This window comes from Camarhynchus parvulus, chromosome 5 (assembly GCF_901933205.1).
Source record: "Camarhynchus parvulus chromosome 5, STF_HiC, whole genome shotgun sequence".
Taxonomy (NCBI): domain Eukaryota; kingdom Metazoa; phylum Chordata; class Aves; order Passeriformes; family Thraupidae; genus Camarhynchus; species Camarhynchus parvulus.
In genome coordinates, this window is record NC_044575.1 from 8,251,975 (window position 1) to 8,272,114 (window position 20,140).

The 20,140-nt window shown below is 51.8% G+C and overlaps 1 protein-coding gene across 2 annotated transcripts; it reads right to left on the bottom strand.

Moving 5' to 3' along the window:
• Nucleotides 1–3,936: 3,936 nt before the first annotated feature.
• Nucleotides 3,937–16,624, bottom strand: RAB3IL1 (RAB3A interacting protein like 1). 2 transcript variants are annotated; one of them, XM_030950177.1, is made up of 11 exons: nt 16,165–16,624; nt 13,337–13,571; nt 13,059–13,154; nt 11,568–11,645; nt 10,782–10,997; nt 8,740–8,868; nt 8,540–8,652; nt 8,213–8,236; nt 6,828–6,927; nt 6,179–6,245; nt 3,937–5,836 (listed from the first exon to the last, which is right to left on the bottom strand). In XM_030950177.1, exons 1-11 carry the CDS (start codon nt 16,173–16,175, stop codon nt 5,754–5,756), a joined length of 1,152 nt encoding a protein of 383 aa, XP_030806037.1. In that variant the 5' UTR covers nt 16,176–16,624; the 3' UTR covers nt 3,937–5,753. The 2 variants fall into 2 exon arrangements, with proteins under 2 accessions (XP_030806037.1, XP_030806038.1); XM_030950178.1 differs by lacking the exon at nt 8,213–8,236 and having other exon boundaries at nt 16,165–16,598.
• Between the last annotated feature and the right edge of the window lie 3,516 nt (nt 16,625–20,140).

Genomic DNA, 20,140 nt, shown 5'->3' on the forward strand with positions numbered 1-20,140 from the left:
GTCCACAAACCTTTAGGGCACGCTTACAAGCCCAAATGGAGCAAAGCAGCACAGCCTGCGCTTCACCACCACTCTGGGGAGAGGGAAATAAAGTGTGACCAGAAATCAAAGTACTGCTGCCAATTCCAATTCCATGCCTTGCTCGTTCTTGTCTCCCCATCATGCTGGAGCTCACTGAGTCTAAAACTGAACACCTGATTTGGTGAAGGTATGCGAGTGAAACGGAATCCAACAGCACTAGAGCGCAAGGAATGGTGAAGGCACAGTGTTCCAGCAGCATTCCAGCACCATGACTCCTCCACATCCCTGCAGAAAATCAACAGCTCCACAGTAACAGGATGTCTGGGCTTGAATGGTGCAGCAGGAGCTTCTGGGCAAGTCAGGAGCTGGATGATCTTTAGAGATCCCTTCAAGCCCAAACCATTCCCTGGGAATGGTTTTGTCTGCATAAAATAAAGAATTAAAAGCAAAAAGACATTGAGCCAGCTCTGCCCTGTGATGCACAAATGAATCAAACAAAACAGCAGAAAGAGATTAAGAAGCAATTTCCTTTCTGCAATGTCTCTCTAAAGAGAAAGGAACAGTTTAAAGGTCTCTATTGAAATATTTAGTAAATTATTTCAGAGAAGCTCTCCTGGAAGTGGTGGTGTTGGCACAGGGATGAGTCTCACGTGCTGCAGCAGGAGATAGGGTTTAAATCATTTGTGTATTTTGAATGTGTAAAGCCAGGCTTTTAAAACCAGCACAGTGAGGAGAAAGTAGCAATGCCCAACTGCTGACAACAGAAAAACGGTTTTTTGGGTTTTCCCAATTCAGTTGGTTCAGGCACTACTCAAACACAGCCCACAAGGTCTTCTCCACATACACATCATTCCAGTGTGACATTAATCAGATTTGGAACCCAATTTCCCTCTCCTATTAAGGACTAATGTCTGCCAGAGCTGCCAAGATTTTGGGGTGGTTGCAAAACTTCCCTTGTCTGAAAGCCCTGTGGGACCATCAAACACTGCTCCAGCTCTCCTGAGACATTATTTATCACTGCCCTCAGTTTGATGGAAAGTTGGATTGGTACTTCCCTCCTTCCTCCTGGTTCTGCCAGATGGTACAGGTGGCCTGGTAAAGGGGAAGGTCACCAAAGGCAAAGGACAAATCACCTCTCCTCTGTCCAGGTGCTGATGCAGAAAGAGCAAAGGTGTCACTGAGCTGTGACCCACATAAGTGTCCTTTGGCATGAAGCGCCTGAATTGACTCTAAGGTGATTAACAGAGCAGAATTAGCACAGTGAGCCAGGGGAATTGAGGGCAGGGAGCTGTCCTTGAGCCAACCCCAGGCTACATCTGCCAGGGAAGCTTGCAGCCCCAGAACCAGAGAGGGAGCAGAAACCAGAAGCATCAGCAGAGTTAAAAGCTCAGGACGTTCTGTGTGCCCACACGGATATCCCTGGAAGCTCTGTGAGCAGCACAGGACTGAGAGCTGGGGCTTCCACTGCAAAGCTTCCTGGGGAACACATCTACCTTCACCTTCCTTCTCCCAGCTCCCCTCTCAGTCCCAAGGGGAGCTGTTTTGGGATTCTTCTCCTGCACAAATGGCTTTTCCATCACTGGAGTCACTTGTAAATAACCAGATTTGTATCAATGACTCTGCTTTTCCTGTGCAGCTGTTTTCTGCTACAAGGGGAATCAGCTCAAGATTAAGCCAAACAAAAGCTAAGGAGTGCCTCTTCTTTCCTAAACCTTCCCTGCTGTTTCTCTGATCCAGCCAGTGCTATCTCATCTCCTGAGCCAGGACACCACTGGCAGCTCAGATTTATGACAGAATCCCAGAATGGTTTGGGTTGGGAGGGATCTCAAAGCCCATCTCATTCCAAACCCCTGCCATGAGCAGGGACACCGTCCACTGTCCCAGGCTGCTCCAAGCCCCATCCAGCCTGGCCTTGGACACTTCCAGGGATCCAGGGCCAGCCACAGCTCTCTGGGCATCCTGTGCCAGGGCCTCACCACCCTCACAGGGATTTCTTCCTATATCTCATCCAAATCTACCCTCCTTCATCTTAAGGTCATTCCAAAGCCATTTTCCCTTCCTCCCTCCACATCCAGCCCACAACTAGGCTGAGTCTCATTTTCTCTACGTTCCCTTTCCATCCTAATCCACTCCCAAAGGAGGTAAAACATTCTCTGGAAGTTATATAAACCAGCACAAAGTCCAGCTGCCTTCTCAGCCTGGCTAAAGTCAACTTTCCAGCTCAGCCCAGTGAGCTTTGCACAAACATGGGACTATTGACATGACAAACAGCAAATCTGACCCCTTGGCTCCCAGCACTGGTGGCACCAGAGGGATTTGCTCCTATTAGGAACAGGTTGCCTTGGCAGAGCTGGCCAGCCCCAGCCGCGGGTGCCACGTGCACATTGAGAGTTGTGCCAGGACATCTGACTTTTTCCTGGCAGGGCCACCCTCCCTGAATGTCCAAAATGACTGGAATTTCCCCGTGGCTGGCCCAGTGCTGCCTGTTCTGCAGGGAATCCTCTCTGCTTTGATGGATTCATCCTACAGGAAGCCCAGGAAAGCATGGAAAGTCCTGACTTTTCTGAGGTCAGCTGCTTATCTTCTCTCTTGTCTTTGATTGCACGTGGAGCAAATAATTAAAAAAAATTAAAATCTTTCATTTTTTGGCTCCTGGGAACAGGAACCATCCATCTCTGTGTGGGCGTGTGGGGACAGCCTGACCAGCTGCACAAAGACAGCCTGATTTACAGCCCTGAGCAAAGCTGGAGTAATTCCACAGGCAGGGAAAGGAAACAGCCAGCAGACACAGGGACCTGCCAGGAGCAACCAAATCTCTCTGGTCTAAATCCCAGTTTCTCAAATAGTAAGATCTAAATGCTTAGAAACACCTCACTATGCACAACACAAACCTCCACCATCATTCAAATATCCCTTTTCTCTCCCAAACCTGGGGAAAACAGGGATGAAAACAAAATCAAGCAAGTCAAAGAGATTTTTGAACTCCCATCCCTTTGAAGCTGTTTATTTCAGCCCAGGACAGGCTGGCAGACCCTTTGTGGGGGCAAATAAGTGCAAGGAACATTGCAGGAGGTATCAGAGGACCCAGAGACTCTGCTCAAACCCTGGTTTATTTATGAGGGGAAAAAGAGCAGGAAAGTTTTGGTGGAAAAGGCTGGGAATAGGGGACATGACATCTTATACCTTAGAAGCTTAGGAGCCAATGTCACAGGGAAGTTCCTGACAGCAATCCCTGCTGACATTCCACTGAAAGACCCAGACACAGGAAAGCACTCCCAGTGTCTCACCTGTGACCATCCCTTACAGAAATCCAAATCTTGCCTTTCCACTCTCCAGGTGCTCAATTCCCTTTCCCAGCAGTGCAGGGAAGCTGCAGGAATGTTTTCCTGTCAAGAGGCTGCAGGGAGGATCAGGAGCGGGTGGGACCTGGAGATGCTCCATTCTCCCAGGAAGGGGATGAGGGAGGGAGGACAGTCCCTGCCTGGGCTGCCTGTGCCCTCTCGTGGCTGCCTGACTGTGCTGCACAACCAGATCCTTGCATGGCTTTTTAACGGAAAATGAAATTAAATCCCTTTCTGCACACAGCTCTCCCACTGTCACCTCCCAGAGGTGATGAGATCTTCCATGTTAATGTGCAGAGCCAAGCAAGAAGGAGAGCAAAAGGTTTTAGTGAAACTAGAGCGACTCAAAACCTCTGCCTGCTGAGAGGAGAAGGGGGAGACTGATCAGGAAAGAGGAAGGAAGAAGATCCTCCAATTACCCAGCACCAGTGCAGTGCTTCAAGCCAGCAAATTAAAGGAGACACAACCAAGTAGGAGAAGCCTCGGCTTCCCTCAGGAAGAACAGGTACCTGCCCCCCAAACTCCATCCTGTAGGATTTTCTCTTGCACCCCAACCCTCCAACTCCAACCAGGCTTGTAGAGGTTAATAGCAAATATTTATTTTCCTTTATGAAAGAGCAGGGTGCAACCATCCCGCTGCTAACGGAGTGACTTCATTTTCCTTCACAAATTGTTCTCTGCTTTGTTTGAAATGCAAGACAACCTCAGACAAGGCATTGCTCCAGTTACTTTGGTCTCAAAGTGCTTTTCAATGTGACACCAAGGGGGAAAAAATATCCCACGAACCAAAAACATCTCCTAGCCAGAGAGATCATCTCATTCCCAGTGCTGCAGTGTTTGTGCAGTGTAGCAGCTCACGGCACAGGAAGACATGGAGAGATAAAAAAGATGGGGGAAGAGATGCAGGGAGAAATTCCAGGGGTGGAATTCACCTGAGCTGAAATCCACAGCTGGGGAAACCAAAGCTGCGTTATTTCTCTCTCCCCTAGACAAAATCCAGCAGCTCAGTGGAAGAAAATAGAGTTCCTACTGTAATGTCCTTCAGGAGAGGATGGAATTATGGAGCCGAGGATGGGCACCAGCTTGCTGAGGGTGGCAGAGAGACAGGGTGACAACCCTGTCAGAAGTGGAAACCCCAGAGTGGGTGATGGCTGAGCTGATTCCAGAGTCACTGAAAAAAAGGCTAAATTAGCTACAAAATACTGTCATGGCTTTAATAAACCTGGGTCTGGGCTCAGGATGTGTCAGGCCTGTGCATTTCTACAGCTCCAGTCACATCCCTCCCTCCCAGCACATTTTGGGGCAGGCAGGAACCTCAGCCACATTCCTCATGGGCACACAAAGAGGTCTCAGATTCCCTCACCAGGGATGGCAGCCCAGAAAAAGTCATGATTCCCAGTGGACAGGCATCTCCAGCTCTGATGTAACACTGGGAAGGAATCTCCGGGCTTTGGGATTGCCCAGCCTGGGCACGCCCCTCCTGGAGGCACAAAGAACCCAACCTGGGACCAGGGTTCTGCCTGAAGAGTGGGAACAGGACTGCCTAAAGCTCCCCCAAGAGCAGGAACAGCTCCAAGACTTGTTTGTGGGTGAGGTTTGTGTTTAGGAGCATCACGGGGGACTTCACACCAGGGACTGTCACAGGGTCCTGCATCTGCCTCTGACAACTCCAGCAGATTCCCTAGGGAATTTCCAGGGGAAAAAATCCTGCAGCCTGCTGGGAGTTAGAGAATTTCTCTGCTCCCTTTCTTCTGCTGGAGGCCCCAGGTGCACAGCTCCAGCCATTCCCCAGCCTGCATAACCCAGTGCCAAACATCCAGCTGAAAACAGGAACAAATCCCTCTTTGTGACTCCACTGGCAACAAGCTTCTCTTGCAGGCTCCTTGAAAGGGAACAAGGAAGTACTTGGAAACAAACTGTTCAAGATTATTGTGCTCTGCTGGCATTTTCAGGGCTGCTGTGGTCAGCAGGACCTCAGGGACAGCACCCCCTCCATCCCAAAAAAACGAGTGGAACAGACAGCCAGCATCTGTCCTGACAGAGTGGCTCACAAGGAAGGTCCAGAATTCCCACCCTGCACAGGCCTGGCCTCGGGTTATGCCAAAGCAGGCTGCATATAAAAACAAAGGGTTTAAAAAAATGGATATAAACTGCATATAGGAGACTCCAGAGTCCATGGATGGCCATCCTGGAGCAGCCAGGGCCAGCCCAGCTCCAGGGGCAGCGTGGCAGCTGCATTCCAGTCACACTTGGAGGAGTGGGACAGCTGAAGATGGAACTCGTGCCTCTTGCTCCTTGCTCCAGGCAGAGGGAAGGTGGGAAGGAGCAGGACAGGCACTGCACTCCAAGCCCTTCCTCCAGGAGCAGTTTCCTCCAGGCTCAGGGCTCTGCTCACATCTCGCTGGGATAAAATCCAAGTTTGGCCAGAGACATCTCCCTGCGGAGCCGCATGACCTCCCAGTACATCAGCTCCACTGCAAAGCACAACGGGGGCAGAGAAGGGGGGAAAACCACCAAAAAGTCAGTAAGGAGGGCACAGCTGCCACCAGCTCCTGCTCTGCTGTGCTCCCAACATTCCCAGAGGGGAGGGAAGCAGGACAAGCCCATCAGGTTACCCCTTACCAGCTCCACCCCTGAGCAAAGCTCGCAGGAAGCTGAAAAGGAAGGAAGGGATGCTCCCCTCATGCCTCTCTTTTGTCATTTATCTGCTTCTCAAAGACACCCCCAGCTGACCCCACTCCTGTCACTCCAAACAGCTCCTCCCAATTGCTCCCAGTTGCCTCCACAGAAAGCATCCCCCTGGAGCCAGCTCTTACCATCCTGCCTCACCAGGCCTTGCTGGATATAGCGAATGTAGGTGAAGAAGTTGCACACTGCTGTGATCTGAGTGACAGAGAGAAAGAGGGGGGAAAAAAAGGAACAAAGATTTGAGACATTACTTTGGTGTAAGCAATGAAAATGAGTCAAACCCATGCACAAAAAACAACTTTTTGTGGGATCAGCTCTTCAAAAAGGCAGCTCAGGAAAGAATTAACTTCTAAAATCCTCCTCTGAACAAGAGCCCCAACAGCAACATTAACAAATGATCCACCTTCTCCCTCCCTCCTTCACAGAAAGGACAGTTTGTTCCCACAGCCAGGCACGGATCTGACTGGAACAGCAACAGCCTCCAAAGAGCAGAAAATCATTGTGTTTTACAAAGGGGAATTAAATAATAACAATAGAGCCAAACAATCAAAGCTCTGTACTGAATGAAATCATGGCAAGTGAACACACTGAAGGTTATCTGAAAGCAGAAGGAAGAGCTGGATCTGCCCCCAGTCACCAACTAAGAGCCACCTCAAGCTCAGGAATGACCTCAAATCCCAGAGTTTTTCCTCAGTTCCAGGGCTGACCCTCAGGAACTCACCCACTGCAGGGCATGGAATGATGTTGGAAGGTCAAGGCACCCTAAGAAGGACTCACCCTGGCCCTGCAGGAAGGGGAAATGTAGTAGTAATTCCCAGAATCCCCCAGCATGATCCGGTGCTTGCAGGTCCTGGGGAGGCCGCTCAGAGCACATTTCCTGCAGGAAAAGGGAACAGCACTTCAACAATCCAGTGGCACAGCACAGATCCAGCAACTCAGCCACCTGGAGAGATGGAAGTGAGAGATCAGAAGCCACCCCTGGGTCAGGCAGCATGAAGGAAAAAAAACCCCTTGGCTGATATTCTTTTGCTCCTGGAAATATTCCATAAATGGCAAGTTTAGGAGACTTTAGATGAAAGCACCTTTTCCCTGACACACAGCCCCACAGAGGAAACCACAGGAAATATTAAAGAAGTGAGGCTGGAGGAGAGCCTCAATGTCCCCTGGTCTCTGCACAGGTCCCCCACATTCCAGCAAGCTCAGGTGTATCAGCTTTCCTGCTGAGATGTAAACATGCTGGCTGGGCACCAAAGCTGCCCTCAGAACAGGTAAATCCAGCATTTGAGCAGGATTTCCACATAGCAAGAACTCAAAACAAGCCAACCCCTCCTTGGGCAGACAGGAAAGGAGCTTGGCTTCCCAATTTTGAGATTTCAGAGGGTGAAAAAAGCCTTTTCCATACAATCATCAGCAAGGGGTGCAGCATTCCTTTATTTTCTTCCCTTTTCTCCTGCTATTTGCAAGGCAGATGATTCCCATCACCACTTAAAGCAATAAAGCAGAATTTACTAGTGCACAGCTATCACCATGTTCCTCAGGGATTCAGTAAGAAGAGGAACATCACTCCAAAACTGCAAAAACCTTCTCTGGGGAGCCACAGGAGGTGACAGCAGAGGGGAGCAGGTGTTTCAGACACCTCCTGAGCTTGTCCTTGCGCTTGTTTTCCACTGCTCTCAAGGCAAACATTAGCCAAGAGTGGAAGCACGGGTTCCAAGTGTTCAGATGCAAGGAGAAGTAATCATTTACCAAATATTAACACAACCTAAGGAGACTGAATTCCCAAGAGGTGCAGGATGACCAAAAACTTTGTAAACAAGATACCTGTAAGAAGCCACATATTTGAGCATTGCAACATTCTGGAAAAGAGTGACTCTTGCTTGATTGGTACTACTTGGTGTTGAACCACAGCTATCACAATCAAACAAACCAAAATAGCCATAAAAATCAGTGTTTTGCATCTGGGGGAAAAGGGAACAAATTCCTTTTGGATCTTTTATTGCTGATGGGCTCCTTCCCTTCCTGCCTGGGTGGAATTTAGACAGAGTTAAAGAGTTAGGTCAGCTCAGCAAAAACCTCCAAGCTGCTAAATGGTGCTGAGTTAGTGACTTGTTAATGCTCCAGAGACCTTTGATCACTGGCTGAACAATAAATATTTCACTTACGTTACGATTTGTGACCGGAAGCCACTGTGAAGACAAAAAATAAATTTAAAAAAATCAAAAGGAAACTGATAAACACAAGATGGGTTGTTTGGGGAATAATTTGCAGGAAAGTGGTAGGAAACCTGCACGTCCCTTCTGTCACAGGGACAACTCAGAAGGTAAGAAAGGACTTCAATTTAATATCTGAATAAAATCCCTCCTCTTTGTTTGGAATATCACATCACTCCCGCTAGTGGGAAGTGGCCCCAAGCTGCCAGTGACACCACTCCATGACAGGGGACAAACCAGCAACAAGCAGGGGACAAGGCAGGGAGACATGGTCCTTACTTGGGGCCACCACACTCTTCTGCTGCCACCTTGCCCACAGGGACAGCCTGGGAAGCCACTGGCTCGATGGTGAGGGTGTTCTGCTCCACTGCCACTCGCACCAGCTCCGAGAGCTGCAGCAGAACAAGGGAGAGCAGGAATGAATTCCAGGAAGGTAACACTCCAGAGCTGCCAGCTGCTCCTGCTTCTCCAGCACTCACCTCCTGCTTGGTGAAGTCCAGACAAGGTCCTACATCTTCTCGGTAAATTCTGTCCAGGAAGGAGCAGGATTTGTCCAAAGTTGGAGATTCCTTCCAGGCCTGGAACTCAGCAAATAAGATGGAGTCGACCTGCAGCGAGTGTCCAAGAGGAGCAGGAAGAGGGACGAATACCTTGTCAGAAAGTACCTGATACTATGCAGGAAACCCATTAAACATCTGCTCTGCAGCTAGAGAGGCTCAGACATCATGGAAGTATCTGAGGGAAGCTGCCTGGCTCCAACGATCTCTCGTGTCCCACCCAGCAGCAGTGCTGTGCCAGAGTGACACAGCCACCCTAGGCTGTGTGTGCCAGAAGCCTGCATGCACCTCTCTATCCCATTTTCCTCCAGGTGGCTTCTCCTCCTTCCTGTGGCTGCAGGAAAGCCACCACACAACCACTGAATAGACAAAGTGCACACTCAACCCATGGCAGGAATGATGAGGGGCAAGAGGAGACTCTCTGGGATCTGGCATTTAAATCCCAGACGGATCACTGGGCAAAGCACCAACCTGACTGACACAGCAGCTCCTACAAGCCCAACAAAAGCTTCTGAAAGGAAAAAATAAAACTAAGCTAAGCAACACAAAGAACATGAGTGAACGCAGCTGGAAAAGTCCAGATTCCAGCACATCCCCTCTGTGCCATGGACACTGCTCACCTGGGACCAGCAACAGCTTCAGAGCCACAAGATGGGAAAAAAATGGAGAAAAGCAAAATGAAAGGGAAAAAATGGAGATTAGCATAAAAGGAAGCTGGAACTGAAAGGCTGGAAGCGTGAGAGGCAGGTGGGTCCCACCCATTCCCAAAGGTTGGTTACCTGCCGTGAGGAAGAGAAGGAGGAAGCATCTGCTCCCAAGGCCTGCCAGCCTGGCTCATAGGTGATGTGGATAGCCTTCCCAGGGAGGATGCAAAGGAGCAGGGAGAGGAGAGCAGGGAAACCAGACTTGGAGGGCAGAGGGAGAGACAGACAGTGAAGGAAGAGGTTTAGAGAGACAGGCAAAGAGGGAGGTAAAAAACATGAGATACAGAGAAAGGCTCAAGTCCTCCCCTGCAGGAACTGAGCATGGTCCTCAAGGCACCACAGGGCCACAAGCCACATCTTTAGACTTCAGCTTGAGGTGCAGAACAGGAACAGAAATTACCATTTTTAGGCCCAATTTAAGATCTTTCCCATAGAGCACCAACTCTCTGAATACCAGGTCCCCTTTTATCACTTCTCCCATAAGGATTCTGAGGGACAAAAAACCATCCCATCCTTGATACATAACATTGGGCACTCTGGAGGCTGAGCCCTGAGATTTGCAACCACAGGAGATCTGCACCCTGTAGAAGTTGCCTCCATGAAGAAATGACAGATCCAAATCTTTACCAAGCCTCTGTGTTCCCTTAACAATTCCTCATGACACAGGCTGCAGCTCCCAAAAAATCACGAGTGAGACATTCCAGCAGCACATTCTTCTTCAGTTTCATTTTTCCTGACCAAGTGCCTCCTATTTGCTTCCCAGGACAGCTGTGTCCGCATCTGGCTAGTGGAACTGGTTTCTGCTCAGCAGCTCTCCACATCTGCTCACAGCACTGGCACCCCCTGGATCGGCCCCTCAGCGATCCCTTGACTGCTTCCTGTCCCGACTAAGAGGAAACCCCCACAAAAGGAAGCCCTCCAGTGCCTGCCTCAGCACAAATTTAGGGAACAGGGCACAAACAGCTGCTCAGTGAGACCACAGAGCTCTGTGGGAAGCCTGGAGCTCCCGGAGCAGCGTCTCCGAAGCTGACGCAGGCGATGTCCCTGACCCACCTTTGTGCACTCCGGGCTGACAGGCTCTGGAGTCACGTTCTGGCTGGCAGCTGACACCATGGCACTGCTGGTGCTCTTGTTCCACCAGTGGCCCTTCCTGAAGCCAGCTCTGGATGCTCAGGATGTCCCCGACCCACCTCTCTGCACTCCTGGCTGGATGTCCCCAGCCCACCTCTCTGCACTCCTGGCTGGATGTCCCCCACCCACCTCTCTGCACTCGCGGCTGACAGGCTCTGGAGCCACGTTCTGGCTGGCAGCTGACACCATGGCACTGCTGGTGCTCTTGTTCCGCCCGTGGCCCTTCCTAAAGCCACCTTTGGAAGGGCTCTGCAGCTGGGGGTGCAGCTCCCGGTTCGGGGAGGACGGCGTGGATGTGATCACCAGCGTCTTCAGGGCTGTCACCTCCGCCTGCAGCATGTCAATCTGGGGACACAAGTAAGAGTCACCCTCGGCACCTGCTGGACTCCAGTTTGCTGCATCCCATCAAACATTGAAACCACAGGGAAGCAGCTAAAAGCCCAGCCACGAAGCCTCTTCACATCCTCCCAGTGCCACCATCATCCAGAATTTTAAACAGCAGCTGTTTGGGAATCTACCCCTTCTGTCTCTTTTCAGAACTAATCACTCCAAAGAAATTTCTCTCTCCTCAAGACGGAGCCATTTGAGCAGCCCTGTGGTGCAGCCATGTCAGGAAATTCCAACTCCCCAGGTTCCTGATCTATCCTTCCATCCCAGAGCTGTATCAATTGAATTCATTCTTTCTCTGTGGATCCATTTCCCTAGTGAGAGCTGGATCAGCAGGACACTGCAATGCAAGGATGTCCGTGAGGCCTTTTTCCCTCTCACTCAAGTGTCTGCTAGAAAGGGACCTCAGCATCTCAGAGAGATGAAGCTGCACTTCACTCTGCTCAGCCAACAAACAGCCCCGTGGCCAGGCTGAGCAGAGATATCATTACACCAACCCCAAAAATTAAGTCACAGAGAGTCACTCACCTTGCCCCGGGCCTCTCTGAGCTGTTTCTCTGCTGCAGCCTGTTTGGTGTTGGCTTCTCTCACCATCTTGTGGGCTTCCTGCACCAGAGAGAGTTTTAATCCACCTGCTGCACCCCAGTTCACACAGCCAACAAGGCAGGTCCCAGGTCTGTCACATCACATGTTCCAGGCAAGGGGACAGACATCCCTGCCACATCCAGGGGGTTTGTTCCTTCAGCCGTACGGAGCCTTCCCTCAGAATTTCCCAGAGAAGGCTCCCAGTGCCAGAGCCTGGAGTGCATCCCCTTTCCAGGAGTGTAGCTGGCTAAGTTAAGGAGTTTAGCTGGCCAAGGTCATCTCTCACTGATAGGGGCTGCTGAGAAGAATGCCAGAAGCAAGGACCTGCCTTTCCTTGCCCTTGAGAATTGCTTTGACATTAGAACCCACCTGTTCCACACCACAGCTGTGCCTGCCCCTATTCCAAGAGCTGTGACTCCAGCCTCACCTCAGCCTGGTTCCTGCAGTCACTGCAGCCTTGCTGGGCGATTCCTGCACTGGCTCCTGACCCTGACTGCTGCCTGTGGCTCTGATCCTGATCCACACTCACTGCTCAGTCATGGTGAGGGCACTGCTCCTGCCTGCCTTGTTAGTGCACTTTGCTCCTGCTCCCCTTTTGGAGCAGCTGGTCCCACTGCCCAGGCATGGCTGTGACACAGCAGGAGCTGGAGCTCACGTGGGGGCCAAATGGTGGAAACTGGCTTAGAAGCTTCTCCCACAGGAAGAGGGGAGTGGGATGCAGCCCAGCTGGGGTCTCCTTGCAGTCTGGAAACAGCATCTGGCCAAGGCCACCAAAGGAAGGGGACAGCCCTCGGCTACACGATCTCCAAGATCGTGCCTGTGCTCAGGCAGCCAAAATTTTTGGAGGGAGTGCTTCCTTGGCTCTCACAGCCCTGCATTTCAAAGGTACAGATGGGCTCTGGCTTTCCTCATTATCCAGACATTAGAGCTGCTGGTGAATAGGATTTTGCCAAGATACAGCTTGGCAAGAATCCCATTACAAAAAAAAAACCACCAAAACAAAACCAACAACCAACAAGCCTTCTGGACACTCACTGGAGCAGAGTGGATGAGGACATCCAGCATGTTCCCACCCCCAACAAGGGCTGGGATGAGCCAGGGAATCATCTCTATTACAGAGCAGCTGCCCAGACTGCAGAGCAGGCATGGAGAGGGACAGGGAGCTATGCTTGGCTCCAGCTCCAGGCATTCCCACATTTTGGAACCATAACTACTGTGCTCTTTATGCCACCCCACAGCTCCTAGAAGGGGAAGGAAATCCAGGTAAAAGCTCCACCTGCACCACTGGCCAGCTCTGCTTCTCCAAGTGGGAAAGAACAACAAGGGAGACAAGGAAATTGTGGGAGGAGAGCTGGAAGTCCAAGAAAAGCCTGTCTTAAAGGAGCTGGATGTAAGCTTAGCTTAAGAAATGATGGGAAAGGAAGAGGGTGGTACCTCAAACAGGCTGGCTGTTAACTCCTCCAGTTCCTGCTCCAGCTGTTCCCTGACTTTTGACAATCTCTCACATTCTTTGTCCTTGAGCTTCAGCTCCTGTTGAGGAAATGGGGAGGGATAGGAATGCTGATCCCTGCCCCAGCCTGTCAATCACAGCCCTTCTCCCACCCCACCACCTGATCCATTACCCAAGATTCCTGTCACCACCTCCAGGAAAGCCCCCTCTGCTCCAACCTGTGCCACGCTCCCCAGGAGTTCCCCAAAACCCTGGGGCTCACCTTCTGTGCTTTGTGCAGCTCATCTCTCAGGAACTCCGAGCCCTTTTCGCGGATCTCCACCGAGGAGCTGCGCAGCCGGGACACGTTGAGCTGCTCCGTGGACTGGGGTTCATGCACACCTCCAGCATCCTGGCACCCACCCTCTGGCTCCTCCTTGTCACCTTTGGATGGCATCAGGGGCTTCCAGTGTCCTGCAGTGGGTGGGTTCTGGCTCTCTTCCTCCAAACTGACCTGGCTGGGGGTAACAGCACAGGGAAAATGAGCATGGGGGTGATCCAGAGCCTTCCTCCAACACTCACAACACATCCAGCCCCGGGCACAGGCAGTGGGAATGTGGCAGGGAGGGTGATGGGGAAGAATCTGTGCAGCAAGAGCTACACTTGTTCCTCTGCCCTGCAACCCTATGGAAGTGCTTCACCCTTTTGGCAAGGTGTCCTTATTAACTCAGGATAACCAGGAGAATGAAGGACAGCTCCTCCAGGGATCCCATTCTCACCTGCTGTCCAAGAGAAACATCCTGCAGATAGATTTTTAGGATTCCAGGATACACCCAGTAGACCTAAGGTCAGACTTCCCTACTGAGGTAGCAAAAACAAAAAAGGAATACAGCTTTCCCATTCTTAATATAAAGATCCCAATCCCCTCTGCTGCCAATCCAGCCTTCCCCTACCTCCTGCATCTGCTTCAGAAGGAAAATATCTATTTTTAACCATTTTTTAACCTATTTCCCCACCTATTTCCCACCAAAATCCCCCACAGAGCTGTCTAAACCAGTGTATTTTCCCCAAGCTGAGTCAAAGCCCTATTTTTTAGTTTCAGTGGCCAGCAAGCAGACACGTCCTAGAAAGAAGAAACCAGAAGAGTGACCCAGGACTGCACTGGACTGACACTGCACCCCAGTGCTCAGTAGGGCTCTGTCAACTCCCAGATTAACACAGAGGCTGGAGAAATTTTAGGAATGGAAAACATCATTTGAGTGCCTGCATGCAGGGCACTGCTGTCACTGTGGTGTTTGCATTTCTCCTCTTCCTCACTGAACTCTCCCCATGGAATCTCCCTCCATTTGAAGGCAGGGGCAGTGTGTCCAAGCCCTCCCCACACAGAAGTTTTCTGCCCTGCCCAGACACAGACACTGCCCTGCAGATTAACCTGCTGCTCCTTATCTCTGGCTCACAAGCTCCGGCTGAGCTCTGGCACCCTTCTCTTCGTGCACGTCCTCCCACACTCCTGGACACTGCTCCTCACCCACCACCTCCTCCTGCAGAGCAGCCATCACCTCTTTTTGCTCAGGCTCGCTTTTTCCTCTTCCCTTGGCCCCATCTCTGTTTTTTCCTCTCCTTCATTCCAGCCAGGCCATGCTCCTTCCCCTTGCTCTGACTCCATACAGGCTGAGCTTATCTCCTCAGTCCCAGAGTGTTCTATCACCTTTTCCACTCTAATTTCTCCCTTTCTGTGCCCCCAAGCTGTCCAAGACCAACAGCTGTCCACAGCCACCTTCCAAAGAGGGTACAAAGCTGCAGCTCCCACTAAATCAGCTCAGGTATCACAGGAAAGCATGTGGAAAAGCACACATGGAGAAATCTCTGAACACTGGGAAGAATTCACACCAGAAAGGAGCAAGGAAACCAGAGCACAGAGGATAAAAATAATAAATAAAAAAGCAGCAAGGAAAAGGGACATTCCACCAGTCTACTGATATAAATACACTTAATCTAACCCACAGGAAGGAAAAATAATGTTGTTCCTTTATGACTCTCTAATTCTCAGCTGAAAGTTGCCTCAGGAGACAGATATTTCAGCGTATTTCCACACGCTATGGAAGAAAACTGGAGGATATGGAGGAATTAAACAGTCCCACCCACACTCTCTAATGCCAAAAACATATCCTGGAAAATCATCTACGACGGAATAGCTCATTCTTTCTCCACAACATGCAAATCATGCAAACAGAATCCCTATGGAAGCCTTAGCTATGCTGGATTCTGCTCAGTGTTCAGGTGGGGCTCTGAAATCCTATCCCAGAGACCAAAGAACCACCAGAAACACTCCCTCTCTTGCTGACTGGCAGCTATCTTTCCAGGAAAAATGGATCATATCCTAAGAGTCATGCACTGACACAAGAAATGAAAACCCACACCAAAAAAAAAAAAATCCCCAACACCCCATAACCTTCTAAAGTTGGTTTCTGTAGAAAAAGCAAAAAAATGTGCAGGATCTGCACTTTTTCCAGCGGGCCCTACATGTTTCCTGCAGCGCTGATCCGACAGGGTTGTTTCCTGTGCAAGCAGCCTCCAGCTCTCTCCAGGTCAAACTCTTACCCCCAGGTTTGGGAGCAGGGCCTGACTTTTCCATCCCCACTGGGATGGACATCTGACCTGCACTACATGGACCAGCATCAGTCCAAAGTGGCTCAGCATCATTCCTCAAATGTTTGGCAGAGCATCTGGCAGTGGTTTATTCTATTTTTATGTTATTATATTATAGCAGAACACACACTGATGTTTCTTGTCTTTGCCTCGGCAATGAAACGTCAAGTCCTGTATCTGGGGACGCTGCTGCCTCCGTATTCCATCTCCTTACTTGGCTTCCACACAACTTGTTCCCTGTGAGGGTGATGGAACGGATTTCCCAGAGAAGCCGCGGCTGCCCCATCCCTGGCAGCGTCCATGACAGGTTGGACAAGGCTTGGAGCAACCGGGTCTAGTGGAAGGTGTCCCTGCCCGTGGCAGGGAAAGATTAACTTCAAGACCCCCTTCCAATGCAAACCATTCCCGGACTCTACGGAGGCACACGGACGCCACTCCTTCCCCGTGCAGACCCGCACCTACCCCCGCAACATCGCTGGGTCCCGCTGCTGCCGATGCTGCTCACGGCGGAGGCGCGCCCGCCAGAGCCCCCATGGCCGGGGCAGCCGCACCGGGAGCGGGAGCCCGGGGGAGAAGCCGGAGCTGTGTCCGGAGGAGAAGCCGGAGCCAGAAGCGGAGACGCGCCTGGAGAAGCCGCAGCCGGAGCGGGAGTCGTGCCCGGAGGGACCCGAACCGGAGCCGCCGCCGGATCCGTGCCCGGAGGAGCCGAGCCAGGAGGGATCAGACCCGGAGGCTCCGGCGGATCCGTGCCCGGAGGAGCCGAGCCAGGAGGGATCAGACCCGGAGGCTCCGCGGATCCGCGCCCGGAGGAGCCAGAACGGGACCGGTTCCCGGAGGCTCCGGAGCCGATCCCGACCAGCCGCGGCCCCGCCGCCCACGTGATGCCAGCGCGGCTGCGCCCTGAGCGCCGCCGGCCCGGGGGGTCCCTGCGGACACGGGCGGGACGGGCTGAGCTGGCAGCCAGCGGCGTTTGTCACCCATCGACTCACCGCGGGGCAGGGAGGAGGTGCAAGGAAATGTCCGACCAACGTCCCTCCGCTCCGCTCTTCGTCCCCGGCTCGGAATCGCTGCTGGCCTCCTCCGCCTCCTTCCCGACAGCGGGATGGGGAATGGGGGCTGCTGTCTCTGCTGCTCCTTCTTCCTCAAGAGGAGGATGCCTCACACTCCGCCCCTGCTCCAGCGTGGGGTTCCTCCCACGGGAGAAGTCCTCCTTCTCCAAGAAGCTCTTCATGCACTGAAGAGCTCAGCCTGGGTCCCTTTCACAGGGTCAGGAATAGGCAGCTCCAGCGCGGGCTCCTCTCTCTGCACATGTCCTGCCAGGACCCTGCTCCAGCACAGGCTCCCTGTGGGGCCACAGCCCCCTTCGGGCATGCCTCTGCTCCAGGGCGGGCTCCTCCATGGGCTGCAGGTGGACCTCTGCTTCCCTGTAGCCCCCCGCTACCAAAACAGTGCCACACAAAGCCAGTACAGAGCCAGTACAGGGATCTAAACGCAGGAAGGTGAAAGGATGGGGGAAATCGGCTGCTGGTTGTCCAGGGTTTTTATACTTCAAGGGGAGCACTGGGCTCAGAACCCAACAGGCAAACCACTCCTGCTGTCACCCCTGTCCCACATTGGATCCCATTGACACCACTGGAATTGACAGCACTGGAATTGTGAACCAAAACCTGCTGCTGCCCTCAGAGGACATTTTCCATGACATCCTACCTTTCCATTGCCCTGGGCTTCCCTCCAGGCAGCCGTACTCCTTTGGAGCATTCACACACAGTGACAGCTCCCTCCCTGCGCTCAGCTTGTCCATCCTGTGCCTCTGGGACAGACCCAACGCCAGAGGCAGGAGAGTCAGACATGGTGATCCTGGTGTCTACTGCAGGATGTTGCTGTGGATACCACACAGGGAGCAATTCTCTGTCCCAGCATCTCCTGGGTGTCTGTGTCACCTCCAGCCCTGCCCTGCCTCATGGCCGGGATCCATGGGGACAGCACAGGCCAAGCCCATGCTCTGAAGTCTGGGAATGGAGTGTCCGGGATGTTTGTGTCTCTGGCTGCAACCTTTGCTATCTTCAGAGAACTTTTGGGAGGAGGGGAAAGATCTTCAGCTCTGCAAAGCACACCAGATGTAATTAGTCTTTGTAATTATTAACTCCTAAGGCTTGGCCAGCAGCAACAGAGGGTCCTCGGATTAGAAAGGTAGAAGTGCTTCCAGGAACCAACAAAGGCAGGGAGGATGAGAACTGATAGTGCTGACAGGAAACTTTGAGAGGGATGTGCTGAATCACAGCCACTTGAAAAAGTAACTTGTCATAAGGGGGAGAGTAGAATGTGCTCCCTTCTTCCCAGAAGAGAAGCAGGAAAGGAAAAAGGGGAAAGTGGAAATAAAAGAAAGGGAAATGATGGGGAAGGAAAGGGGAGAAGAAAAAGAAGAAAGCCAGACAGCAGCTGGGAAGGGAAGGAAGAACAGGCATTATCTTTGAGTTTGGAAAGCAGAATCTGACTTGCTGACACCCCTTACCCAGCAAACTCAAACCAGATGGTATTGCCAGGGAAAGGAGAACAAATGGCCTGAAACTCCAGGCTCCATCCAGCCCCTCCTGGCTGGCTCCTTGGCTGTGCCACATGTCTGCTCAGCTGGCTGCAAGGGCTGCAGCAAGGCTCCTCTGGGGTCTCTGATTTCCAGCACCAGCATGTTTGATCCTCCCTTTGGCACCTAATCCCCACCTAAGGCAAGAGACAAGGGTCCTCACTGAAGACCCTTCCCTCATTTTCATGCTGCATGCACTGAACTGTGCACATCAGAGGCAAAGTGAGAGATTTGTCACCATCCAAGCCCCTAAAAGCAAAATGCAAAGGGTCAGATGGAGCTTGGCACAGGGACAGGTACCCCCAGCTCCCAGGGCAGCAAGAATTAGTGAGGAATTCTGCAGCATAAGGGGAACAAGCCTGGGGGTGGTCATAAAAGCACTGCAGGATCACTGCATCCAACATTTCTGGCCAGCTCAAACCTCTGAGTAAATCCTGTCCATGAAAAACAGCATCTCCCCAGACACTTCCCACTTCATTTTTTTAAAAATTACATCAGATTTCAAGGAAGAATGTAGTTTGCAGAGACACCTCTGATGCCAGCTGCCTCTGTGTCTATCCCAGCACTGAAACTGGAGAAGGGAAAGGGATTTCACCAAGCTTTGGGACCCGCTGTCCCTAAATGCACTTACTGTTCTCTGGGAGAGAGCAAGGAGGGCACTGTGCCTTTCCCAGCCAGCTGCTGCTAACTCAGCGTTGAGAGCAGCCCTTTGGCATTCCCAAAGCAGGGATTAAACTCCCAGAACAGCAATTCAATCTCTACATCTTTAGCATGGAGAAAATGAGGATGATTCCAGGGCTCTGAAGCTGAGGATGGATGTCAGCACCTCTTTGCCTCCTGCTCTGCTGAGCAAGGCAGGCTTTCAGACCATCCTCCTCAGGATCGGAGGCCACAGGAGATCTGGAAAAAGATCCAAGCAGCTCTGCCATGCTGGTAGCCCCTCAGTTATTTACTTTAATATTAAATTCCACACATATTTCCTACTGTCTCTGCAGCAGCTGTGGAGCACACGAGCTGCCAGCAGAGCTGCTCTCAGAGGAGGGCAGCAGAGGCCCCCAGATGCCAGCACATCCCTCCACAAACAGCAGGACACTCCGGGGGTTATTGTTCCATGCCTCCAGGAGCAGCCAAACTGCTCCCAACAGCTGCAGCAAATGTCTCACCTGAAGCATTTTGGTCTCCCCGCGGTGTGTGGGGATGAGGGTTCAGGCACTAAAACCCTCAAGATCTATCTCAGCCTGCCTGTTCAGCAGTTCCAGCCCGGGAAGTGGATGGACCACATTCCCTTCAGAGAGGGTCCCCCTGCTCTCATGTCCCTTCACAGAGCACTGATGCCATGTTTTAAACCATGCTCTCCCTGCCACTGGCAGCAATTCCCAGACTGTACCAGAAATCCCACATCAGGCAGACGCCAGGCAGCACCTGCTCCAGAGGAGCAGTGAAACAATCCACCCCCCTTGTCAAGGATCAGTCACAGGAAAGAGAAAACTACAGCTGGGACAAACTGATCCCAACTACTGATGTTAACTGTCAAAGACAAAGCACAAAGCACAGGAGAAAGTTGGTTATTACAGGAGCCTGGGTCTCCAGCTGCTCTTACCTGCAAGGATCAGACCTGCGCTCCCTCTCCAGTGTCCCACAGCTGCCTAAACGATGGAAGACCAGTTCATTAAAAGATTTTGATTAAGAGCCTCATGGAAGGGGACTGTCCTTAAGACCTGAGCAGAAGCACTGAGGAGGTGGTAGAAGGGAAGGACAGTCACAATTGGGAAGGAGCAGAAAAGGGAGTAAGAACCCTGGGAAGACAGAGGGAAGGAGTTCCCTGGCTTGGTGGAAGTTTGAGGGCAAGGCAAGGAC